This window comes from Phodopus roborovskii, unplaced genomic scaffold (assembly GCF_943737965.1).
Source record: "Phodopus roborovskii unplaced genomic scaffold, PHOROB, whole genome shotgun sequence".
Classification (NCBI taxonomy): domain Eukaryota; kingdom Metazoa; phylum Chordata; class Mammalia; order Rodentia; family Cricetidae; genus Phodopus; species Phodopus roborovskii.
The window spans coordinates 20,931,752-20,958,535 of NW_026125052.1; the positions used below are offsets into that span (position 1 = coordinate 20,931,752).

General features: G+C 43.0%; 1 protein-coding gene across 2 annotated transcripts in view; it reads left to right on the forward strand.

Annotated features, from left to right (window-relative positions):
* The window catches only part of Map3k3 (mitogen-activated protein kinase kinase kinase 3), a 70,555-nt gene that overhangs the window by 42,366 nt on the left and 1,405 nt on the right, over positions 1-26,784 (forward strand). For both annotated transcript variants that reach the window (XM_051179086.1, XM_051179091.1), the window contains 10 exons: positions 3,959-4,079; positions 18,417-18,550; positions 19,772-19,845; positions 21,987-22,054; positions 22,233-22,325; positions 22,900-23,091; positions 23,797-23,945; positions 24,740-24,871; positions 25,331-25,460; positions 25,933-26,110. In XM_051179086.1, coding sequence (XP_051035043.1) covers positions 3,959-4,079; positions 18,417-18,550; positions 19,772-19,845; positions 21,987-22,054; positions 22,233-22,325; positions 22,900-23,091; positions 23,797-23,945; positions 24,740-24,871; positions 25,331-25,460; positions 25,933-26,110 — 1,271 coding nt within the window. The remainder of the gene's footprint in view (positions 1-3,958; positions 4,080-18,416; positions 18,551-19,771; positions 19,846-21,986; positions 22,055-22,232; positions 22,326-22,899; positions 23,092-23,796; positions 23,946-24,739; positions 24,872-25,330; positions 25,461-25,932; positions 26,111-26,784) is intronic.

Below are 26,784 nucleotides of genomic sequence, written 5' to 3' on the forward strand. Positions count from 1 at the left end.
AAATAAATAAATTTAATTAAATAATTTGTTAAAAGAAAAGAAATAAAAGTGCAGGTCAGTGAGATTGCTCAGAGAGTAAAGGTACTGATTGCCAACCCTCATGACCTGAGTTTGATCCCTGGAGCCTACATGGTGGAAGGAGAGACTGACTCACATAAGCTGTCTTACCTCTGCACATGCACACACAGAAATAAGCAAATACATAAATATTTGTTTTTAAATAAGTAGTTTTATTTTTTTTTAAGATGTGTCATTAAGGAAAGATACCCATCATTAATCCATGTTACCCACATCTGTGTATACATGTACATGAAATAGTAATTTTGTGCTTTTAATTTCCAATTTTTCATTAGCTGCATATTTATTTAATTTGAAAAGTAAAATGGGCTAGGCTTCTGCACTCGTGAGGCAGAAGCACACACATCTCTGGGAGCTCAAGGCCAGTCTGGTCAATATGAGTTTCAGAATAGTCAGAGCTACATAATAGAGAGACCCTATCTCAATAACAACAACAAAAAAAAAATGTAAAAGTGAAATGTAAAATAAAAATTAGAAAGGCTGGAGTTTATAGGCAGCTCAGTGTGATGCTTGCCTAATAAACCTAAGACCCTAGACCTAGATCTAACCCCCATCCACCAAAACAAAAAAGAAAAAGTATATGCTTATAAATTATAAGCCTGTAGTTTTTAGTTGTCATATTCAGTTGATATAAAGTTACTCTGCCAAATTGCTGTGAAGTGTTTCGAGGATTACTGTCATTACTGGTTACCTGAGAGGACCAATGTCCTACCAGTTCATAGACACTGTATCACTGATAAATATTGACATTTTGTTTCTCTGCTGTCAATCTCTATGTTTTGTAGTTGCCTCATCCAGCCTTTGTTACTATTTAGTTATTTATTTATTTTGAGGTAATCTCTAACCCAAGCTTATTTTGAACCCACAATATAGCATAGCTTAGGATAGATGACCTTGTACTTCTTGATCCTCCTGTTTCTACCTCCAGAGTGTCTAGTTTTACTCAGTGCTGAGACTGAACCCATAGCTCTGTGTAAGCATCCTACTAACTGAGCTAAGTCTGTAGCCCAGTTTAATTTTTTTCTAGCTTTTAGAGTTTTTAAATTATTTTATTTTCTGTGTTTGGCCTACACTATGTATGTGCTGGTGCCCATGGAGGTCAGAAGAGGGTATTGGATACCAGAACTCAAGTAACAGACAGTGCAAGCTGTTATGTGGGTGCTGGGAATCCAACCTGGCCCCTCTGGAAGAGCAGCCAATGCTCTCAACTGCTGAACCATCTCTGCAGCCTCCCCCCCTAGTTTATAGGTTTTTTTAAAACTGAAAGGTTAGAGTATATGTTCTTTGATACATTTCAAATCCAGGCTGCCAAGATCCATCATCGCCACTACATGAAAGGCTTTGTGTCTAACCAGATGACCTTGGGCACTCTTCATGTAGCTCCTAACTTCAGGACTACGGGCCCCTCCTTGCCCTTATCCCCAGTATGTGGTTTTGGCTGTTTTTTCCTTTTTGACACTGAGCAGAGAGCTATTGCACATCGGAGGGTTCAGCAAGAATATTCACTTCCCCTTGGTTCTTTCTGACTTCCTGTTAGAACAAGACAGTTTGTCAAAGCAACCTTACATGTAATGAAGTCTGGCATGGGAAGACTAGGGAAGACTGCTTGGCAGCTGAACTTGACCCTGGAAGCGGGAAGCCTTTTTCCTGAAGGACAGGATATAGAGATTGCTTATGTGGTCATCTTCCCCCCCCCCCCCCCCCCCCCGGTTGGGAGGTAGAAGCAAGTAAAAACTTTGGCCCAAATTGTATCTCCTATTTTTACTCTTGATAGCGCTCTTTTCTTTTTCAATATTCAGCTTTAAGCTTTCTCAGTGTAAAGTCCTTCCTATTGTTTTGATTTCTCACCTTGGTGACTAGGCTAGCATAAAATAAGGGTGAGTGCAGGAAGGCTACCGACCCTGTTCTGAGCTCTTTGACATCCAACTTGACAGCCTTTCCCATTTGAACATGAACCCAAGATGGTTTGCATGTAAACCTTTATACTTTGAAGCAGCTGAGGTTTTTATTGTAATTTGAGGGAGTAATTATAGTTGTGGAAGAAGGAGCAGATTGAGTTACCTTTGTGTGTGTGTGTGTGTGTGTGTGTGTGTGTGTGTGTGTGTGGTATATGTGCACATGTATGTGCAAATGTAGATAGGCCAGAGGAGAATATTGGGTATTCTTCTCTATCACACTCTACCTTATTTCTCTAAATGAGGGTCTCCTTACTGAACCTGGAACTGGGCTAGTGGCCAGCCAGCAGGCTCTAGTGACTCTTGTCTCTAGCACTCCCATATTATGGTTACAGGAGCACACAGTCACATTGGCTCTTTCCATAGGTGCTGGAATCGAAAGTCAGGCCCTCTGCTTACAAAGTGAACATCCTTACTCACTGAGCGTAAACCCCCTGAGTGATTTTTTTTGGGGGGGTTGTTTGTTTTTGTAAACATAATTCTTTATTGATTCTTTGGCAGTTTAACATCATGCACCCCAATTCCACTTAACTCCCAGTCCCTCCATATCCTCCCCAACCCCTGCATCATCGTCACCAAGGGAACACCTCCCAAAACAATCTAAACAAACAAACAACTAAACACCTCTGTCCTCTTTTCATCACCTCTTCATTCATCATGTGTGCTGTGGTATGTCATATATATATCCTTTTGTCCAATTGGCCCCATCCACAAAATGTTCACTGCAGTGAGTCATTGTTTTGGTGCAAAGCCTCTGTGACACCATTATCACTGGACACCCTCACCAGAACTCCTCAGATATCCTGCTATTGCCCCAAGTTATGGGGATTCTGCAGTTATTGTCCTGAACCACCAGTCCCTTCATGCACTCCAGTAGGTCATAGGTGGAGTAGATGTCCAGGATGTGGGTCTAGGTGGTAGCTAAGCTTGTTGGTTCAGGGCCACTGGGACCCCTGGGCCACTGGGACCACCCCCTTCAGGCAAGGGATAGAGTCAGCTCTCCTAGGCTCATGCCACTGGGGCCAGTTCTCCTGCTGTAGTGTCTAGTCAGTGGCATGGCCAGCTTTTCCAGGGCCAGTGAGGGGTGGGCTGGCTCAGCACGGCCCTTGGATTTCAACATGCATGGTTCCTATGCCCCCTGTGGCAACACAGGCCATGAATATCACAGACCCCAGCTATAGCAGGAACATGGACATAGACATGGCCTTCAGCAGAAGCTCGGGCTTGGGTGTCACCATGGCCCTGGTAGCAGTACAGGCCACCCAGATCAGTATGGTGGCCCTGGAGGCAGCAAGGCCCTAAGCACCCATACGGTTCCCTGAGTGGCTTTGTAAAGTACATATTTAGCCTAGCATGGTAGTGCATATTTATAATCCCAACACTTAGGCATCTGAGACAGAGAGGTCACAAGTTCAAGGCCAATATGAACTTGTCTCAAAAAGGGGAAAAAAATAAAATAGGTATTTAGTAGCCAGAATTTTGTAGGGCAGAGAAATACCATCACTGTACCTTCACAGTAGAAGACTTTGCTGCTGAAATAGTTTCCTGCTGTTCTTTCTAAGCTAGCTAGATAATTTTTTAAAGATTTATTTTTATATGCGTGTCTTACCTGTGTATCTGTATTGCATATGAGCTGGTCCCTGAGAAGGCCAGAGAGAGTGTTGGGTCTCTAGGAACTGGAGTTAGTTTTCAGCTGCCAGGTAGATGATACTAGGAGTACATATATATCACTGTAGCTGTAAAAGTACATCAAGAAAATAGTGATTTGCCAAGACAGATTAAAGATTTGGATTTGGCAAAGAGCCTGGCAGTCCATTTATTAAAAAGTGCCTGAAGTGTGTGAGGAGCCCTAAGGAAAGACAAAAACCCTTCTCAGACCTGATTACCTAAAGATGTAGCTCACGCTTTTCCCCCTCCTCTTACAGACCAGTTCCTCTCCCCACTCTGGAGTGTCCAGGCAGGTTCGGATCAAGCCTTCCCAGTCTGCAGGGGATATAAATACCATCTACCAAGCTCCTGAGCCCAGAAGCAGGCACCTCTCTGTCAGTGAGTATTTCTCTTTTTTTTTCCCCTGTCCTAGTATATATGACGTGCTCACATTTAAAATATTCAACTATTAAAAGATCATCAAATATTCATTGACTATCACTATGCAAATTAGTGTGCTATGGTTTTATTTGGGGGAGAGAAGACGTGAAAATGACTCTTGAGGACCTGAAGTAGATAACTTGTGAAGCACAAGATTCACGGGACGGGCTCAAATATAAATTAATATAATTTTATTCTGGGAGAAATCACTTACACACGATGCAGATGACCGCCACAAGTCTCTGCTCCAAGGATCCACACCAGCTGCCCTCCATGATCTGATCTGCTCTGTTCCCGGGCCCGGACCAAATCCACATGCTCACCTATGCACCTGTGACCATGGCCAACTGTTGTTCAGTGCCACAGGTGTGGCTGGGTGGGTCTCTCGCTACAATTCCCCTTTTAGTCTAAAGAAAAAGATTTAGGCTTGATACAAAACTATATACAAAGACAGCAAATATCAAGTATGCTCTAGGAAAAGGAAAATGTAAGAAACACTTAAATCCTATCACTGTAAAGTGGCAAGAACAAAATGGGAAGAGCTACTATCCAGTCTTAGGGTGAAGCATAATAGAGATTACTATAGAGTTGTCCTAAGCTGGAGAGTGTAAGTCTTGTACCTAATTTTTCTATCTAGGAAGAGAGAGCAATAATTGTGATAGTCTAATCTTCAACCTCATCAAAGACCAGAGAAGGAAGATAACAATGCTAGTAGGCAGGAAGTGCAGGCAAGTAGCTTCCAAAAGGTGCATTGAAGACAGAAACATCAGGCTACCTGGACAGTCACCTACAGTTTCACAGCAATATCAGAGCAACCAGCTTTGGCTAAGGCCTAGAGTATCTGACTGACCAACACAGAGGCAGGGAGGTTGAAAGGCTGTCTTACCCTGACTTGGCAGGGTTCAGCAGTCTTCTAAGTTTATCTCCTGCAAGCACAGTAGGACAGCATGTCCAAAGTCAGAGGTCAAGGTGGGGGCAGTTCTTTGCCCAAGAGGCCATTAGCTGAGGAGAGAATGGAATCCAGAAGGAGTGACATCAGTGCCCAACATTTTCTCAGGAATAGCTTGGTGTTGTCAGGAGCAAATGTGTCTCATGTCAACAGGGTACTAGTATTGAAACATTTAAATGCCATATTCTGCAGGTCTATGAAGTGTTTGAAGATCAAAATCTATGTTTGACTAATCTCATAGGTATAAGAAATATGGGTGACCAGGCGTTGGTGGCACATGCCTTTAATCCTAGCACTCTGGAGGCAGAGGCAGGCAGACATGTGTGAGTTCAAGGCCAGCCTGGTCTACAGACTGAGTCCCAGGACAGGCTCGAAAACAATACAGAGAAACCCTGTCTCAAAAACCGATAGATAGATAGATAGATAGATAGATAGATAGATAGATAGATAGATAGGGGTGAAAATATCTCTAATTCTTGGGGACATATTTGTACAATGTCAGAAGATTCCAAACTAATCTAGCAAGGACAAAAACTTTAAAAAAAAAAAAAAAAAAGTAACTTTCTCACTAACAGAGATAGAACTGAAATGTCCTGACTAGAGGTAGAACTGTAAAGTACAAAATGATAATATCCTAAGTTGCATCAATATACAAAATGCATATACATCCAGATAGTTTTATATTTGTGTGCAAAACATCATAAGCAGAAAGAAGACCCTAAACAGTCAACATACAGGAATCTAACAAAAGGATCTAGCAATTTAAGTTATTTATAGCTAACAGTTGCTAAAGTTAGTACACTAGAAATTATGTACATCTCCCTATATCACATCCTAACCATACCCTTCCCAGCCACACCCTAAACTTATCTAAAAGAGATACCGGAGTCTGAATATCACCTTCTATACCAAATCCTAAACAACTAAAAACCAACCCTATGTAGGTGTCTATTATCTCTTAATACCAACAATAGGGAAAGGGGGCATTGTTTTCTTCCCTTCCTTACTTTATAATTTTTTAAAATTTAAATTTGAAGCAATCTTGTTTTAGATGTCAATCCCAGTCCCTGCACCTTCCTGTCCTCCCCTGCCCCCCCCCTGCAGACCCTGAACTCAGTCTGGGAAGGTATGGACCTTGTTCCTGCTGCTCAGTCTCTCTCTCTGTGAGTGCTGTTCTTCTTGAGAGAGTATCAAGAAAAAAAAAATGGGTTACTGAGGCACTGACATTGCCCTTATGAGTAATTTCTGGAACTCAAGCACTCAGTAATGTTTTTAAGCTGCATATAAGTGACTTTCAGATTTTTAAATAATTGGTGGGCATGTTTTCATAAGTAGTTAAAGAGAAAAAGGCAGGATCCAGCAAAGATCCTGTGCAGAATGTCCTAAAAATCTGAATGCCTAGAACCTAAGAAATTTCCACCTTGGCCTATTTTATTTTTATGTATTATGTGTAAGTTCCTGCATGTATGTGCAGCATGTGTTTGCCTAGTGCCCTCAGGGGCCAGAAAAGGGCATTAGACCTCCTGGAAATAAAGTTGGTGCAAGCCCTTAATCCCAGCACTCAGGCAGAGGTAGGAGGATCTCTGTGAGTTTGAAACCAGTCTAGTGTAGCTTTGAAGCCAGAGTGAGAGTTCCAGATCAGATTCCAAAGCTACAGAGAAACCCTGTCTGAAAAACAGCAACAACGAACAACACAGTTATAAATTAGAGAGATCTGCCTGTTTCTGCCTCTCTAGTACCAGGATTAAAGATGTGCGCCACCACCGCCCACCTTTTTTGTTGTTGTTTGTTTGGTTGGTTTGGTTTTTGTTTTGTTTTGTTTGTTTGAGATAGGGTTTCTCTGTATAACCCTAACTGTGCTAGAGCTCCCTCTGTAGACCAGAGATACCCCTGCTTCTGTCTCCTTGGTGCTGGGATTAAAGATGTATACTAACATACCTGGCTTAAATTTCAGTTTTTAAATTAGAATAATACATAAGAAATAATAAATAAGAAATACAATACAATTTTCAATATATTTATAAGACATTTTATCAAGAAAATAAAAGCAATACAAGTTATTGGAGAAGCTGGATGTTGGAGTGAAAAGTCATTAGGTTTTTAAGTAATGATGAAGTAAGTAATGATGAAGTAATGATGATTAGGTACAGATGGCATATTCAGATTTGCATTGTCAAAGACTGTTCTGGCTGAAGTGTGAAGGAAAGACTGGATCCTGAAAAACACGTTACAATGTGGTAGTGTAGGTGAAAGAAGACAGATGCTTTGGTCAGTCTGGGAGCAATGGGAGACAAGGAACAGGTGGGTCTGAGACATCTGGAGATAAACATGATAGAACATGGCATTCCAGTGGTTTTCTTAATATACTACGGGGAATTGGGCGTTCTTAAGATCCTTTAGGGCTTCTGGCAAGACTTTTTATAATCACCCTAAAACATGAAACTCATCCTATTACAAGCATACAGCAGTTTTTTTTTTCAGGGGTTATGCATGTGAGGTAGTGTCTTGTGTGTGTGTGTGTGTGTGGAGGGGTTTCATGTGTCCCAGGCTAGTCTCAAATGGAGCTAAGGATGATCTTGAACTTCTGATCCTTCTGCTTTCGACTCCCTAGTGCTGAGATTACAAGCATGTACCACCATGCCTGGTTTATTTGGAGCTGGGAATAGAAACCAGTGCTTTATTCATGCTAGGCAATTATTCCATCAGCTGAACTACCTCTCCATTGTCACATCTGGAAACACCTGAGCTTGGCTGCCTAGATGGTACTTCAGTTAAGAACTCTGGCTGCTCTTCAGAGGACCTTGGTTCAATTCCCAGTACCCACATGAAGGTTCACAATTGCCTGTAACTGTAGTCCCAAGGGATCCGACACCACTCCCTTTTCTGGCCTCCATGGGCACTGCATGCACACAGTGCACAGACATACATTCAAGCAAACACCTCAAAAACAAAAAGAATTTTTAGAAAAGTAGTAGGGTGCCTGGAAAGATGGGTCAGTGGTTAAGAGAGCTTGTTGCCCTAGCAGAGGACCCGCATTATGACTCATAACCATCCATAAACTCCAGTTCTAGAGGAGCTGACCCCCTCTTCTGGTATCCACAGACACCAATCATGCACATGATACACAGACATCAATGCAGAAAACACTCATCATATAAAATAAGATTTATAAAAAATCTGAGTTTTAATTTCTAATTTTGTTACTATTAATTTGAGGTTCAGGAAACAGTATACCCAAGTGTGGTTCTTTGGCTACTAAGTACTTTGAATTGAAGAACATTGAAGGGTCTCAGGATCAGTGTATTTCAGAATTGATTTTTGTCCTGTATCCTGCTCCACTCTCTCCCCAATGCAGGCCATAGAATAAAATCCTCCTTTTCCTCTATGGGTCATGCAAAGTTGAGAACCCTCTCTCTTAAAACTAGTCTTAAAACCTAGAAATACTATCCTAATACCAACTTTTATGTAAGCGCTAGTCATAAAGATATTCTCTGAAGACCCTCATCCTAGAATGGGTGCTACCCTGCACATGATGGAAGACCCCATATAGTGAGGCCGAGAAGAACCTTGGCAGGCCTTGATGAGTCTCCCCTCAGATCTGTTATATTAGGTACACCTTTTTGTCTAACCACATTGTCACATTGAATATAAAAATAGTTTTCCCTGGGTCTTTCAGTCTTTATGCTGGAGGCCTTTGTGTCATATAAATCAGTAAGTTGATTTTCCTCTAGTTATTTTGAGTGTATGTTGTACCCCTTTGAGTAGTAGGCAAAAGTAGCATATTGTTTCTTCCCTGCAGTTTAACCTACATACATCAAATTCTTAAATATCCTCAGTTTTAAAATGCTGAAGGAGTTCTAATACTAAAAGGCTAGAGCTGCTGTAGCACGAATTCTCTTTGGTCTTAATAATAAAACACAGAGTCAGCTATTGAGGTGAAAGCTAAATGGTCAGAGAAGCAAAGCAGCCAGTTACTAGAGTTCTTAACTTGTCCAATGCTCAGACCAAAGGGCAATCCTGTCCTCAGACTGCACTGCTCCTCAGATTGCTTCAGACTAACTACTGCTCAGACTAGACTGCCTTATATTGTTCTCTCTGCCCAGCCATATACCTTTCTTTCTCCACCTCCTTAGTGCTGCGATTAAAGGTGTGTCACTCCAAGTGCTGGGATCAAAGGTATGAGCTCTGTTGCTCTTTTAGACTGATTCACTCTGATGTAGCCCAGGGTGGCCTTGAACTCACAGAGATCCATATGTCTGTCTCTCTAGTGCAGGGATTAAAGGTGTGTGCCACCACTGCCTGACCTCTATGGCTAACTAGTGTGGCTAGCTTTGCACTCTGATCTTCAGCCTAGTTTTATTTGTTAGATCATAACCACAGGCTGTCATGGCATTGGATTGAATTTTCAGGTATTGAGGGTAAGACCTAAACTATTGGATTATGGCGCTGAGAAAATGTTTTTCATTAAGACCATTATTAGAAGAGAATCTGCTTTTGGGTGCTGGCAAGAGACAGACCTAATGTTATGTCACATTGAATTTTAAATGTATTTGAGACAGAGCAGAGCTATCATATGGGCAGTTAGATACATGGCCTTGAGGCTGGAGACACAGCTCTGTTGGTAAGTGCATGCCTCATAAACATGAAGTCCTGGTTTTGATTCCTAGCACTGCAAAAATACATAGGTCTGTAGCTCAGAGAGGAGAAAATCAAAGCTAGAGGGAACATAAAAAATGGGGGTGTTGGGAGTATTATCAAGTTGAAACCATGGGCCCAGAGTAGAGTATATATGCAGAGATTATAGAGTGAGAGGAGTTAAGGGCCAAAGACAGCTTTAGACAGGAGAAGAAAGGGGGAACAGCCTGCCAGAGGACATAGGAAGGAAGTGACTAAAGAAGTAGAAGGGAAATTAGAGTACGAGGAAGAGACCATTAGCCAGATTGAAAAGGATAAGAGGTACAACTGTCATCTTCATCCGCAAATGTCTGGGTGCTTACTGTAAGCTGGTCCAGTGTAAAGCTTTCTAGAGGTAAGGGAAATGGGAAGAGACAAAGAGTCAAAAGCATAAAGGACTAAGAAAAACCCTAGTTGTAGAAATGGGGTTAACAGAGAAGTGGAAGTTAGTAAACTTTAACAATTCAGCTTCCTGCTTGGTTCTTCTCCCTCAGTCACAGACCTGTGAGTAGTTTAAAAAAAAAAAAAACAAAAACTGCAGCATAAAGGGAATTTAGCTCCCGCCACAGCATTTGTATAGATGGAAAAGTACAAGGTACCCAGTCCAGTTATAGAAATCTTTACTTGATATTCTTCCTCACACTGAGTTGAAAGTCTACCTTTTCTTAGTTTACCTATTTGGCTTTGTTAAGTCTGACTTCAGCAACTCATAACACTGCTTAAAATTGTATATGATAGTTCTTGGAATACTTGAAATAGCTACTATGTTAACCTTTATTTTTTTTTCCATCATAAACATACCTAGAATTCCATTATTTTCAAGCCAGTGAATGTCTTAACCTAATTCATGCTAAAAAAACAACAAAAAACCCAGGTGGGTATAGTGGTTCATGCCTCCTATATACTCCCAGTGTTCAGGACGTTGAGGTGGAATTGTTATTAGTTGTAGTCAAAAGCTGCAGTGTGAGACCCTGACTCAAAAACACCAAAAAATTCCTTGGTAATAAATTTATCCAAAGAGTTAATAGGCTTGTAGAAAGATCACCAGAGAGACCGATGGGATGGAATTCCCTGTATGAAGGTATCCTTTCTATCTGCCTATGGAAATTCTACCACCTGTGAGTCTGAACTCAAGCACCATTCTTCCATAGTCTGCCTCAACAAAAGTATTTATAGAAGGTACATTCTAATTCCTTTGTCCCAGTGTATCTCAAGTTCCTTTGCCTCTGTTACTTCATCTTTTCCCCCCACAAAGCAGAGGGTCGAATCCAAGACTCCGAGCATACTAACCAAGTGTTCTACCTGAGCTACACCATCTTTGTTTTTAGTCTTTCCACTTTAATCCTATGATGAGCAGGCCAGGCTACAACCCTGAAGATGAGTGGAGGCAATCAGTCTTTCTAAGGTGTTTGGTGAAGGCTAATGGCTTAAGGGAGAGGGGGAGAGTATACATATACGGTCAGAATATCTTTAGAGATCTCAGCAAGTAATAAACAGAGGAATAAGCTGAAAAAGAATGGGTAAGTAAATAGACCCTTGTTGAGTGGTTCAGCAGGAGAGGTCCTTCATGGAGTCTAGGACTAGAATGCTGTGAAAAGGAGAGAAGCCTGTGCCACCAAGAGGAGAATGAATTCAAATGTCTGGGGGTGGAGCGGTAGGGAGCTGAAATCTTTTATTATAGCAATAGCTGGTAGTAGAAAGTCAAAACACCAAGCATACTATAAACATCTAATCCTGGGACAAGGTTGTTTTTGTTTTTTTCAAGACAGGGTTTCTCTGTAGCTTTTAGAGCCTGTCCTGGAACTTGCTCTGTAGGCCAGGCTGGCCTCAAACTCAGAGATCTGCCTGTTTCCGCCTCCCAAGTGCTGGGACTAAAGGTGTGTGCCCCCCCCCCCCAGCATCCTGGGACAAGTTTGAAGAATAAAAACCATGATAGTAGAGGTGGTTGGTGTAATACACATTGAGAAAATAAAATGGTTACATTCCTTCATTCCAGAGGTTCTTTTCTCCTCACAGCAAATTCTTTTGCAATACTAGATAAGATTATAAAGTGTATCAGTGGTAGTCCTACTTCAAAATTGAAACAGGTTGTTGTCAGTGCCTGTGGGATTAAAAAGACTGAGAGGTATTTTTGAACAGCCTTGCCCCATGTGAGCCGTTCAGGAAATGTTGCTTACACTTTTTCTATTGAAGGAAAAAAAAAAAAAGAAGAAGAAGAGGATTTGATTACACTCCTATCTTCTCTGTCCCTTAAGAGAGAAAAGGATTTAGAAATATCTCTTTGTACTTGCAGTGACCTGCACATTAACACTGACCCAAAGCCCTAGAACTCCCTGTGGAAGCAACTTCCTGACTGCATCAGCTTCCTGATGAGGGCTCTCTGAGAACAGAATGAGAGCCTGCATTTTTCAGCCTTAAGTCAGATCACAAGCAAAGAGTCTCCCATACTCTGGGGTGACAGTTTATTTCTGCACAGCTTCTCTGAGTTAGAGAAGATAGCAGGGTGACATAATGTGGGAAGGAACAGTTCACCCGGGGCTTCCCTTCCCACTTAGAATGTCTTCAGAGGAAGCTGCACATAGGCTCTTTTGTGCTGCTTGCTAGCTAGCCCGGGCCCCTTGATGTGACTAGAACAGCACAATCAGCCTCAAGTTTCAGGAAAGGCTGTCCATGGGAGCCCCCTTCCCCCTCGCCCTCCAGGGCCCTCTAAGACCCATGGGATCAGTTGTGCTTTGATAGCAGAGCTTTGGCCTTCTGGCTCACTCCTGGTAGTTGCTAGTTAATTATGTGACCATCAAGTCTCGTGTTCATTCCGCATCATCCTGCCCTGTTCAGCTCCTTCCCTCGCTTGGTCTCAACTGCTGATGTGCCTCTTGTTGGCTCTCAATTTTTGAAAAGAAGATAAAAACAAAACTGAAAATACCCTGGAACAGTTATGCCACCTCCTGGTGCTTCCATTTGCTTCCTCTGATAGTCATTGGTCTGGGGAGACTTCCCTTTCCTGCTCCAGGCAGTGGGCCTGTGCACAATAGCCCCTGGCATGTTGCCCATCAGATAACAAGGCTGGCTTTCTGTGGGACACAGTGTGGATTGGAAAAAGTGAAAGTCTCTGGCTGGAAATAAAAGGCCAGAAAAGTGTTGCTCTTTTCCCCAGGCCCTCCTGTGTCTGCAGCAGTGGCCTCATGTGTGCTAGATTCATTCCCAACTGCAAAAGCAAGAGAGAATTCAATGAGCTAGTGGTAGAAGAATGATTTAGACCGTGTCAATATCATCAATAAGAAAGAATTTTTCTTTCTTACTAACCCCTTCTAAGAGACATTTTAAAAATTTGTCCTAGCTAAAATGATAACTCCAGAGTATCTTGGGTTAAAATGCTAGAAAAGAGCTGCTCTAGCTTGTTTCAGAAAGAAGAGATTCAGTGTGAAATTCCTGATTATGGAACCAGGTGAGAGTTGAGAATAGCAGATTTCTAGGTTCAGATACACAAGAAAGAAGAGGCAGGGTCATCTTAGCTGAATTTACTGTTCTGTGAGTTCACAGCATAATGTCCCTAACTATATACTCAGAGCAGTTTCAGTTTCTTGTAGGGCTGTAAATACCTTGATAGACTATCTCCTGCAGGCTGTTGAAGTCATCTCAGTGCCATGGCTCAGGAGTTGACTGACTGACTTCAGAACTGCTAGCTTTCACTCTGTGAGTGAGATGTTGAGACAAGCAATCCACAAAATTCTTTGCCTATTTTCAGGACAATTTTACAGTTTTATGTCAGTCTTCTCATCTGAGACTATGTCCTGTGGTTAATATCTCCACGAAGCAATCAGAAGTGTTCTTGGTGGTAACTCCATCGCATGTCTTCAGCACATCTGAATGAGCCATGAATTGGTTGGAACAACTGACTTTATTCACAAGAGTGAAGAGCCCTGTCTCTTAAAGCAACACTGAGAATCATTTAAACTGTTTAGATACTGTCTTTTGAACACCAGATGTGAGACCCCTGTCATCCCAGGAGATGGAGGGAGGAGGATGAGTTAAGTCTAGCCTGGTGTATATAGCTCTATCTCAAACAAACAACAAACAAACAAACTGTTTTTCCCCAGGCATGGTAGTGTACGCCTTTAATCTTTTCATTCCAGAGGCAGAAATCAAGTGGATCTCTGAGTTCAAGGCCACCAGAATTACATAGTAAAACCCTATTTCAAAACGACAAACGCCCCACCCACCATTTTTCAAGCACTAACTTAGTACACCATTTTTGTTTTTGTTTTGTCAAGTATTTTTCTCTCTCTGTGGCTCAGAAAGTTTTGTTGAGGCCTATTTGTTTATGTCCAATATATTCTCTTGGGGTATTAAAAGTACCTCAGCCAAACTTTTCAGCATCCCTTGCACTATGGACGTATCTACCATCTGTCCTGGAGCACCGGCTGAGTGAGCTATACACAAAGTTAAAATAGTATGTACCCTAAATTTTCCTTCTGAAACTGGTTTCTTTCAGGAAAGAGGGAAGTTGGCATTGGGTGGTCACATCTTCCAGAGTAGAGTGATCAAGTTCTCCACACCACCAGCTACTAAACTTGTTCTCTTTCTTAGCCATTTCCACAGAACATCTTTCCTGCATAGTTCTATCATAGAAAACCTAGTTTAATAGTCCTGAACTAGACTGGGAAGTAGTTTGCTAAGCGGTAGTACTTTGCCATTTGTGGTGTCTCGGGATTTCTGGATTGTAGGGCAGAGGTAGAGGATATAAAAGGACAGGGTTATTATGTTTTTGGCTTTCTTCATGACAGGGTAGATAGGTTCCCCACAAATATGAAGGCCAGAAGACAACTTGTTAGAGTCAGTTCTCTCTTTAGACCATGTAGGTCCTAGAGATTAACCTCATGTTGTGAGGCCTAGTGGCAAGTATTTTTACCTGCTGACTGGTCCTGTTAATAGTTTCTTGAACCTTCTAAAGATTGTTTTTTGTTTGTTTTTTCTAAAGTAACAATGTAAAAAAATATCTTGGGGGATACCTCAGAATTACCCAGAGAGTGTTTACAAAGGTCTTTTGTAAATTGTTGAAAATTGAAAAGGAAACTTCGGATTAAGGGCAACATAATGTTCTCATAATAGTCAGGGATTGTGGGAGTAAGTGGCATTGAGAGACAGTCTCTTGTCTCTAGCTAGAGTGTCTTCACTGAGGCCAGGATTGCCTCAACCATCTGAGTGCTGGGATTATAGGTATGTGCCACCATGCCTATCTCAAAGTGTTTTCTAATCTGATATAGGTAGAGAAGAAACAGAACCTCAGGGACATATGTCCAGGTTATCCATTTAGCTTCTCCTGGGTGCCAGTTTCAAAATGTTGTTGGGGGCCCAAAGCTCTCGAAGGCTGAGCTGATAAACTAGTATACATGGCCTCCTGTTTATAATTCTTTTCACAGTTTCAGTTACCAGCAATCAACTACCCAGAATTTAATGTTTGTTTTTATTCATGGCCACTTATATCCCAGGCTGACTTTGAACTCACTATATAGCAGAAGATGGCCTTGATCTTCCTGCCTCTATTTCCCAGCTGGGTCTGTTATTTATTCATTCATTCATTTATTTATTTTTAAGTTTATGGGCTGGAGAGATGGCTCAGAGTTCGATTCCCAGAAACCACATAGTTGCTTACAGCCATCTATAATGTGTTCCAGTGCCCTCTTCTGGCATGCAGGCAGAACACTGTATATAATAAATAAATTAGTCTTTTAAGAAATGTTTTTATATTTATGCCCAGGCTAGCTTCAAACTTCTAAACTCAAGTAATCTTCCTACCTCAGCCTCCAGAGTAGATAAACAAACAATAGGCGTGTCCCTCCACATCTGGCTCAGTCAGGAAGTATTAAATGAAGAAATCAAGCTGGGGTGTGGTGGTACACATCTTTAATCCCATAACTTGGAGGCAGAGGAAGGCAGAGATCTTTGAGTTCAAGGCCTGTAAGAATTCAGGCATTATGCTGGCCTGCCCTGTCACCTGGCAGAATACACTCAGGTCATCCCAGGGTTCCATGGCTAAATAGTCTGCAGGCAGGTGCAAAGGACCCTTTAAAAGAAAACCCTGCCCACTTACACCCTCTCTTTCCTGCTGTTCCCCTAGGGCAGACAAAACTTTTCCTGTTTCCATCTTCTCTTCTGTCTTCTCTGTCTTTGTGTTTCTACCTCTTTTTGCTTTCCTCTCCCTCCTCCCTCCTCCCCCACCCCCTTTCCCTTTCTAATAAAACTTCTCACTAAGTTCTGTCTGCCTGTCATGTTTGTCCTCCACCTTGGTCAATCTCGCCTGCCATGGAAGCTACCCAAGTTCCCACTTGCTTTATCATAATAAGGCCAGCCAGGTCTATGTAGTGAGACCCTGTTTTGAAAATTAAAAAAAAAAAGAAAAGAAAAGAAATCAGAAATATGTATCTTGATTACTTTTCTATTGCTGTGAAGAGACACTATAATCAAGGCAATTTATAAGGAGCAGTTTCAGAGGGTGAGTCTATGGACATCATGGTAGGGAGTACAGTGGCAGGCAGATATGGAACTGGAAGAGTAGTTGGGAGCTTACATCTGATCTAGGAGCAAAAGGCAGAGAGACACTAAGCCTGGGTTTTAAAATGTCAAAGGTTTCAATGCCCACGCCCCATTGACACACCTGCAACAAGGGCACACCTCTTAGTCCTTCCCAAAACAGTTGCCTTAACTGGGGACCAAGCATTCAAATATATGAACCTATGGAAGCCATTTTTATTCAAACTCTAACACACAGTGAGCTTTATTTTTTAATTGTTCTGAGATGGCATCTTACTCTGTAGCCTTGGCTGGCCTGGAACTCTTAAGAGATGTGCCTGGGACTAAAGAAGTAAAATACACATAGCCTGAGTTTTTGTTTCTTTTGGGGTTGGTTGTTGTTTTGGGTTTGTTTAAGATAGGGTTTCTCTGTGTGGCCCTAGATGTACTGGAACTCACTCTATAGACTAGATTGGCCTTGAACTTAACAGAGATCTGCCTGCCTCTGCCTCCTGAATGCTAGAATTAACAGTGTGCCACCACTGCCTGGCTTGGGTTTTTAATTTTTATTTTTAAGATGTATTCTATATGTAATTATGAGTTTATGTGTGGATATGTATGTATTTGTGTGCTAGTGCCAGCTGAGGCCAGAAGCATCAGATTCTCTTGGTATTGGGGTTACAAGCAATTGTGAGCTACCCACCATGGATGCTGGGGATCTAGCTCTGATCCTCTGCAAGAGTAGTGTGCCCTCTTAACTGCTGAGCCATCTCTCCAGGTCCAACAATACATTTTAAATTCTGCTTTACCCTAAGTATCACGATAAAATCTTACACCATTCTACCTGGAATGTGAGTCATGCCTTTGCCTGTGTATCCATGATATATTTGCAGCTGGCCCGCTTGTCACTTGGTGACTATCCCAGTTATCAGATTGTATTGCATTAGTAGAGCTTGTATGCAAGGAACCCATTTTTTTACCGAATGGCTCCTTAAAGAGTAGTGATTCTGGTAGTGTTATTGCAGTATTTTGTTATAGTTGTTCTGTTTTATTAGTTTGAGTTTTTGGTTTTGCTTTGCAGTGTGTAGTGGTGGGGATCAAACCCAGAGGATTCCATAGCTGGGCAAGTGTTCTTCCCTGAGCTACATCCTTAGCCCTTGTGAGGTTTTGGGTTTTTTTTTTTTTTGGGGGGGTGGGGTGGGGAAGATGAGTTAGTGTTGTTCTTTGTTTTTGAAGGATCTTGGTATATAACTTATGCTAGTTTGGAGCTCAGTCTCCCTGCACCTGAGTCCTGGGATTATAGGAATGCACCATTAGGCCAAGCTAGTTATTGTTAATCTCTTATTATACATAATTTATACATTAAATTTTTGTCATAGATATATATGCTTTGGGTTTAGTATTCAGGGTTTTAGGCATTCACTTGCAGTCTTGCCCAGAAGAGAGAGAGAGGAAGATAGGACATTATCAAGAGAAGTGACATGAATAATAAATAAGATTTAAATTTTTATTATATTATGTGTATGTACACACATGTGTGTGAGCATGCCACGACAGCATGTATGGAGAGGACAACTTGGAGTCCTTCCATCATGTGGGTCTCTGGGGGATGAACTTAAGTTGTCAGACTTGGTGACAAGCACCCTCACCTGCTGAGCTATCTCAAGGTCCTAAGAGCATTTTTGTGGGGTTTTTTGTTTTGTTTTGTTTTGTTTTTGTTTTGTTTGTTGTTGTGTTGAGGCAGGTTTTTCCCTGTGTAGCTTTGGAACCTTTCCTGGAACTAGCTCTGTAGACCAGGCTGGCCTCGAACTCACTGAGATCTGCCTGCCTCTGCCTCCAGAGTGCTGGGATCAAAGACTTGTGCCACCGCTACCTGGCTATAAGAACACTCTTGACTTCCAGTTAGTATCAGAAAGCTGGTTCTGATTGATGTTTTATGTCAAGGTTCTTAGTTATGTATACTCTAGTACTGTTCCATCTCGGAAAGTAACTTTGTAAGGAAGGGATGTCGTTTGCTTCCTTGGGCTGAAGGTGCTGGGCTCTGGTGCCATGGCCATCTGAGTTACATCCCTGATCTCGTGGGCCCAGTCTTCTATCTGGCTCTGCTCCTCTTGTGCCTTATGTTGGCTCTGTTATTAAAGGGTCTTCTTTCTGTACTCTAGGCTCCCAGAACCCTGGCAGAAGCTCTCCTCCACCTGGTTATGTACCTGAGCGACAACAGCATATTGCCCGGCAGGGATCCTATACGAGCATCAACAGTGAAGGCGAGTTCATCCCAGAGACCAGCGAGCAGTGTGTGAGTAATGGGGCCAGGGTATATAATATGTTCAGACCAAGATTGCTCTCAGTGACTCATTACAGACCCAAGGAATTTGATGCCCATCCCTTAGTTCTTTAAAAACCAATCCTGCCACAAGATGGGTTGGTTATTCCTTTGAGAGGCCAAAGGTCAGTTTTCAAAGATGATATCTAAATTTTTAACTTCACTAGTGTTAGATGAGCACTTAACAATATCCCTCTTTGGGGCCTCTCATACTAGGCCCCTTGTAAAACACCACAGTACTGTATGTACTGTTTGCAGATTTCTTACAGTGACCTGTTCTCATTAAGCAGTTTTAACTGTGAACAGTCCTGAACTGACAGATTGTGTTTTTCATTTTCTACATTTTAATTTTGCTATTTCTTGATGGGGGGGGGCTAAATTATACTATAGGACTGGTAAAATAACATGCTTTTGCTAATAGCTGCATTAGTTATCTATTGCTACATTAGTCACACATTTGGTCTTAAAACAGTACACCTCTATTGTTTTAGTGCCTTTAGATGGGGAATCCAGACATGGATTTGAAGGCTGCACTCCATCTTTACAATTCCTCTGTCAGGAAGAAAAAAAAAAATGAAGCCTTTATGTTAGGGGGGAAAAAAAAATCTAATTCTGAAGATTCTTTGTTAATATATTTGACTATAAGCTAGAAAAATATTTTAATTTATATAGATATTTCTTACCTATGCTTTAGAGCCAGGAACTGGGAATTTGGTGCCAGCTGTTTACTCACTATTTTATGAGTTTAGATACATATCTCCTAACCTTTCTTGGTCTGCAGTGTTCCTCTGTGAAATGAGGTAATGCTTGTCTTTGTAAATTGTGAATTATAGAGTATAAACAGAAGCATTAAGTTCCACCCAAACTGCACTGGAAACTTTTGCAGGGCAATACCATTTCAAGTGCCAGGCACTAAAGTTGATGGGCCAAGAAAATGCCAACAAGAGCAGCAGTGTCTCTGCTTTGCTCTATTGGCAGAGCTCCTAGGGATGCCAGCCAAACATTTTCCTTTATCCTAGAAACTTGCCTTTCAAACTAAGGTACAGAATGGTACATTATACCCTTCTTCCACTACATGGGGAAACAAAGACACTTCCATATTTTGAAGAAAAGGACCACATGCTAGCTCTGCCTGGGTCAGCTTGCTGGGATTTGAGTGGAATCTGTGGTTTGATTGTATGACTTGCCTTACAGATGCTAGATCCCTTGAGCAGTGCTGAAAATTCCTTGTCAGGAAGCTGCCAATCCTTGGACAAGTCAGCAGACAGGTATGGAGGTGTGGGTGGTTTGGGGACCTAATGAGTAGGCATTTTTGGAATGGTTTTAGGAGTAGAATTGACTAGTCCATGTCTCTGATGCAGCCATAGGCCCAGGGTTAAAACAGTGTGTTTTTAGAGAGGCCCTTGGTTTCCCAAATACTCTGAGAATGTTTAGTACACAATAAAATAATAATAGCTTAGAAGAACAGTTCATTTACTGTTTGCTGTATTATTCCTGGTGCTTTATCTGTTTTGACTTTACACATACTATAGGCTGCCTGGTTTTTTTTTTTTTTTTTTTTAACCTCATTACTGTAGTTTGGAGCAATAATCAATAGCTTATTGAAATTTGGAAGAAAAATGGAATTCTCATTCATAGGTTGCTCTGTCCTGTCTTTTCTTTCTGCAAATGTTTCTGGTTAAATAAGAAGCTAGATTAGAATAATTAGAAAACAGAACATCCAGATTGCCTAACTTAACTTTTATCTCTTATTGTAGAGTATTTGTTCTTACACTCTTAGAAGTCAGTGTTGGCTGTGAGTTTTAGTAGTGCTGTTGAGGGTGTGTTGTGTTATTGTGCTTTGTTTTCTTGAGGCAAGTTCTTACTAGATAGCTGGTCTGGAGCTTAGTCTTCCTGCCATGGTTTCCTATGTGCCATGACTGGGCTTGTGAGGGTATTTGGAGCAGGTCTTCGCCTCTTTATGTCTAAGAACTCGTTTGATTGGGAATTGGGGGTCAGGGAATAGTCTGGGGCTAGGAAACAGGAATAACTTCCTTCTTTGTGTCATCAGTTGATGAGGGTAATGATCTAGTGGCTAATCACCATCTCTAGATGTCACAGAATGCATACATAGTTATTAGTATGTAGGTTTCTTTGGGACTTATTCTCCAGTCAATATAGCAGGAGGCACTGCCACTGGCCAAGGTCTCAGCCAGAACAGGGACTGGCTTAGCTTTGGACTCTCCCGAAACTTTGGGATATCAAGGGAGGATGGTAGTCTAGTTGTTTAAAAGGAGGGGGTAGCTCTCCAAAACTATCTTGAGAGTTTCTGATCTGTGAAGCCCTCAAAAAGACACTTGGAGGACTAGGGAGATGGCTTTGTTAGTAAAGTGTTTGCTGTACAAGCATGTGGACCTGACTTTAATCTCCCATAACCCAAGTAAAATAGCTGGGTACAGCACTACACATCTGTAGTCTCAGTGCTGGGAACGTAGAGACAGGAGGATAACAGGCTCACTAGCCAGCCAGTCCAGCTGAATCTGAAGGTTGAAGGCTCAGTGAGAACCTCTGCCTCTAAAAACGAGGGAGAACAGTTGAGACTGGCCTTCACATGCACACGTACGCCCTCTTAGTTTCTTTGTTCCCCATCTCTAATATGAGATGGTAGTCTAAATGGAGGCCTAGTATAGTGACAGAAACAGACTGCAGTAGCATAGTAACTCTTTTGTTTCCTGGCTGTGTTTTGGGCACATAAAGAGGAGTAGGTGATCAGTGAAAATTAGTAATAACAGCAGCTACTCAATAACTGGTACCTGCTATTACTTTTATTATGTGTCCTACCTAACAGAGGTATGAGGATTAAATGAGGAAAAGCTCACTCTAAAATAAGAAAGCATTCTCTGCCAGGCAGTGGTGGCACGTACCTTTAATCCCACTATTCAGAAGACAGGCAGGCAGATCTCTTGAGTTCCAGGCCAGCCTGTTCTACAGAATGAGTTCCAGGACAGCTGGGGCTATACAAAGAAAAACCAAACCAAAAAGAAAAAGGAGAAGCAGTAACAAAAGCAAATTTTCTTTAAATTACAGTGTTTTCATTATCAGTGCTGAGGCCAAGTTGGTTTGTTGTTGTTTGAATTGGTTTGGTTTTTACAGCTCTTCACCTGCTATAGATTAGAGATTAGGGGAAAGGCCAAGAACGGCAGGAAGACAAACAGCCAGCATGGAATGCAGTAAAATAAATATAGTCATTACTCCTGTTTGATTTCAGGCTAGTGAAATGGGGTTGTGAGCATCAGAGACCAGGCTTCCTCCACCTCTCCCTCTCCGAACATCATTTGGAAGGGACACCACTTAGATATCTTTGTTCTGTCCTCTGGGCTACTCTAGGTGTGTACTGGAGTTTATTTTGTAGTCTTTTGTTTTTTTCTAGCCCATCCTTCAGGAAATCCCAAATGTCCCGAGCCAGGAGCTTCCCAGACAACAGAAAGGAATGCTCCGGTAAGTTCCACAGAGCCCAGGTGGGTACTTCAGGGGTTGGGAAGAGTGTCTTCTTGGGACCACAGACACCTCTAAGTTGGGAAGTCAAAACTGTACAGTAATTTTCCTGGAATTGCTACTCTAAAGTCTCAGGAGGCCTAGGAGCTTAAGTGATTCATCCATATTGACTCATCCATAGATCGGGAGACCCAGCTCTATGATAAAGGAGTCAAAGGTGGAACCTATCCCAGGCGCTACCATGTGTCCGTACACCACAAAGACTACAATGATGGTGAGTGCTCTACACTCCCCCCTGCTGGTTGGCTAGTGAAAGACCAAGCTTTTGCCTGGAAAAAATGAAGGGTTTAGGGGTTGATGGAAAGGAAACCAGGTATTCCAACCTCTGTGTTTTCTCTTAATTCCTGAGGTATTGTGCCCTAGGCTTTTGGCCAGATATGGGGGTGGTGTTGGTAGATGAAGATGCTGTCACTGGAATGCTGTCCTTTGAGTACACATATCTTCCAGGGTGCCACCTCTCTACTGCATCTTCCGCAGCATTAACAGATGAACTAAAGCTGTGGCAGAGGGATCGGGAGTAGGTTGCTGAACAGAACATATGAGTTTATTTTGTGTAGTTTGCCTTTTTGTTGGGCCTGAGGATCAGTCTTATGTCTTATTATGTTCGGGGCTTCCCGAAGTTAACCAGTCAACTTCCTAATTTCTGCTTTTGTCTTAACTCTCAGGGAACTGGGACAGCTTGTGGCAGTGGGATGCCCCTGAGTTGGCTGCCACTGCATCTACTTTGCACATCTGGGTCTGTGGCCAGGGCTCTGACTTGCTCTGTCCTTATTCCTACACCTTTTTAGGCAGAAGAACATTCCCCCGAATACGGCGGCATCAAGGCAACCTATTCACTCTGGTGCCCTCAAGTCGCTCCTTGAGCACAAATGGCGAGAACATGGGTGTAGCTGTGCAATACCTGGACCCCCGTGGGCGCCTACGGAGTGCGGACAGTGAGAATGCCCTCTCTGTGCAGGAAAGGAATGTGCCAACCAAATGTGAGAGGTGTTCCTGACTAGGAGAACGCTGTGGGTGTGAGACAGGCTGCAGGGACAAATGTTCAGGTGTGCCGCTGTGGCACCTGTTCTTAGTAATAGGCTGCTCTGGTGCATCCTCCCCACTCAGAGTTTTGGAGAGGGCACCACATCCTAGAACGTAGGTCTGACTTGATGGCTGTATGACAAGCCATTTCTTCTTCCTGGTCTTTAGTTTTCCCATGTTTAAGCTAAAGGGCATCACTCAGTCCTTGCCCATTCACATATTTAGGAGCAGACTGGGCATAGTGGTATATGCCTGTCATCTCAGCACTCGGAAGCTGAGGCAAGAATATGGAATGGTTGATGCCAGCTTGAGTTACATAGTGAGTTCAAGGCCAGCATGTGTTACACACCAAGGCCCTGTCTCAAAAACATAAAGGGCAGATAAAACACATGTTTAGGAGCTCTGAAAACAAAGTGTTTTCATCAGCACAGAAGGCCATTTTACCAGTCCCCTGCTTCTCAGAACCATCTCTGAGGTGCTGTTGACCAACAGCGTAGACCTGCAAGAGGACGGGATGGGCCGTGCTGGGTATAAGGAGGATCTGAGCAGGGTTCTGTGATTGTAGGATAGGAGGGTCCAAGCACAGAAAGTTATGGTCTAATGTCTGCGCGCGCTCTCTCTCTCTCCCCCCTCTCTGCCTCTCTCTGCTTTCTGCTCTCTAGCTCCCAGTGCTCCCATCAATTGGCGTCGGGGGAAGCTCTTGGGTCAAGGTGCTTTTGGCAGGGTCTATTTGTGCTACGATGTGGACACAGGACGTGAACTTGCTTCTAAGCAGGTCCAGTTTGACCCAGACAGTCCTGAGACAAGCAAGGTATGTCCTTCCCTGCATACAAACCTCCAGCCAAAACAGCTATTGAATACTTGCCTAAAGTGATACAAGTTACTTCCCAAAACCTCACAAGCTTTTTGGGTTTTTTGTTTGTTTGTTTGTTTGTTTGTTTGTTTGTTTTGAGACAGGGTTTCTCTGTGTAGCTTTGGCTGTCCTGGAACTCACTCTGTAGACCAGGCCGGCCTCAAACTCACAGAGATGCATCTGCCTCTCTTCCTAAGTACTAGAATTAAAAGGCATACACCACCACTGCCTGGCCATCCCAGGCTTTCTTGCTGTCCATCTTAGCCCTATCCAAGGGGTGAAGGGCTAATGTCCCAAAATGTATGGAACCCCAAGGAGAAGGACCACATCTGTGTTAAAGTCCTAGCAACCTAAACTGAGATATGAGGACCAATTTCTCAAAGGACACTCTTTGGACCCACTCCCTAAACAGCTTTGACCCAGAAGAAAGCTATGGAGCTCCCCATTTGTCCTTTGGAAGTAGGAGTCACATAGTCTACACATGAATTTAAATAGACAAATACAGTAGTTACTTTCAGTAGGCTTCTGTAGCCCTTCCTCCCACTTCACTCCTGTTTGCCTTCCTCTGGGTAAGGAATGCTGCATCCCAAGGGCTACACAGTATTGTGGCCAAGGGCCAGACATTTGAGAGAGTTTGTAGTAGTTCTCCAGCTGAAGTTCCCAACCCTTGTGAATCATAGACTAGGGCAAGATAAGCTGATCCCAGGTGGGTAGGACTGGGCCCTCAGTGGTAACCAGTGGTCCCTTTCTAGGAGGTGAGTGCTCTGGAGTGTGAGATCCAGTTGCTAAAGAACTTGCAACATGAGCGCATTGTGCAGTACTATGGCTGCCTGCGGGACCGTGCTGAGAAGATCCTCACCATCTTCATGGAGTATATGCCAGGGGTATGTGCCCTTGGATGCATGTGGACTTCACACAGGAGGGCTTGACCTAGGGCTAGTGGCTGTGGCGATGGGTCACCCTTGACCTGGCCCTGATCTGATGAGTTCTGGGAAACCATGTGCGGTGGGGGCAGGGTTTGATGTCAAGAGGGCTCTGACTTTGGCTACAAAGAGGGTGTGAAATGAAAAATGTCCCAATCTAACTTGAGGGTCCTGAAGGGCTGGTTCATGTCTAGTAAGCACAACCTTTGACTGGAACAGAGGATCTCCCCAGACTGGTTATAGATCCTACTTGCTTGAGATAAGGACTGTCTTAGGCTTCTCCTGGCAGAAGTGGCCCATACATGCAGATGAGACTCTAATGAATCACTGCTTTGTACAGTACTGGGGATAGGAAATAACCTTGTCTCATCTCACAAGCTAGCTCCTGAGGGACTCTCTTGACTCCTTGTGGTCTACTAGGGCTCTGTAAAAGACCAGTTGAAGGCCTATGGAGCTCTGACAGAGAGTGTGACCCGCAAGTATACCCGGCAGATCCTGGAGGGCATGTCATACCTGCATAGCAACATGATTGTGCATCGGGACATCAAGGGTGAGTAGAGGGAAAGCTGTGGCAGAGGCATCAAGACCTAGGTTCAGACAGGCATAGTGGTGCACACCTTTAATCCCAGTACTTGGAAGGGAGGCAAAGGCAGGCAGATCTCTGTGAGTTCCAGGCCAGCCAGGTCTACAAAGTGAGGCTTAGGTTCAAGACTTCCATTCAGTTACTAGCAGAACAATCACTAACTTAACTACTCTGAGTTTTCTGAAAAAACAGGACCCCAATTGCTTCCATAATTAGAGATGGGTATAAAATATTGGTTGAGCAGTATGGGGAAAATATCCTAAAATGAAAATGTTGACTATGGGGGTGATCCCTTTTATACTCTGAGGTTTCTCTGCAGCTTATACCTGAGTTAGTGGTGGCCCTGGCCCTCCCACTGGCCTTCAGTCACCTGGAAGGGGAGATACAAGAAAAATATAAGAGGATTCAAAATGGTAGCCTCTTCCCTTTCATGCCTTAGGAGCCAATATCCTCCGAGACTCAGCTGGGAATGTGAAGCTTGGGGATTTTGGGGCCAGCAAACGTCTACAGACCATCTGCATGTCTGGGACAGGCATGCGCTCTGTCACTGGCACACCCTACTGGATGAGCCCTGAAGTCATCAGCGGAGAGGGCTACGGAAGAAAAGCAGATGTGTGGTGAGCACTGGGGTGTGGGTATCTCCCTGCCTGAGCTGGAGGCTCTATAAATCAGACATGAACTTGTGGACTTAACCGTGAGAAAGAGGAGCAGAGGACCTACTCTTGCTGGCTGCTGTACCTAGGACTTAGATTTGGGGGGCTGGGGGATGAATGGAATGAATTTTTACCCCAAACAACAAAGGGTTATTGCTAAGGACTTAGGCCACGGGGGTCAAAATTCTTAATATTTGCTGGACCTCTTTAAGGAGCCAGGTTTGGGCTAGATGATGTGGCATCTTTAATCTCAGACCTGAGGAGGCAGAGGCAGGCAGATCTTTGAGTTTGAGGCCAGCTGATCTACAGAGCAGGTTCTAGGACAGCCAGGAACATAATCAGGAAGTTTTGGGGGCTAGGGAAGATAGCAAACTGGTTAAGAATACTTGCTGTTCAGGTACAAGGACCTGAGTTCAAGTCCCTAACACTCACAGAAAAAGCTAGGTATGGTTCCTCATGCCTATAAAACTCCAGCATTGGGAGGCAGACACAGGTGGATCCTCAGAGCTCTCTGGACAGCCAGTCTCACTGAAAAAGCAAGCTTCCATTTCAGTGAGAGACATTGTTTCACAGCTGTAAGGCAGAGAAGATACTTGTCCTGCTCTGGCTTACACACCCACACCCACACACCCACACCC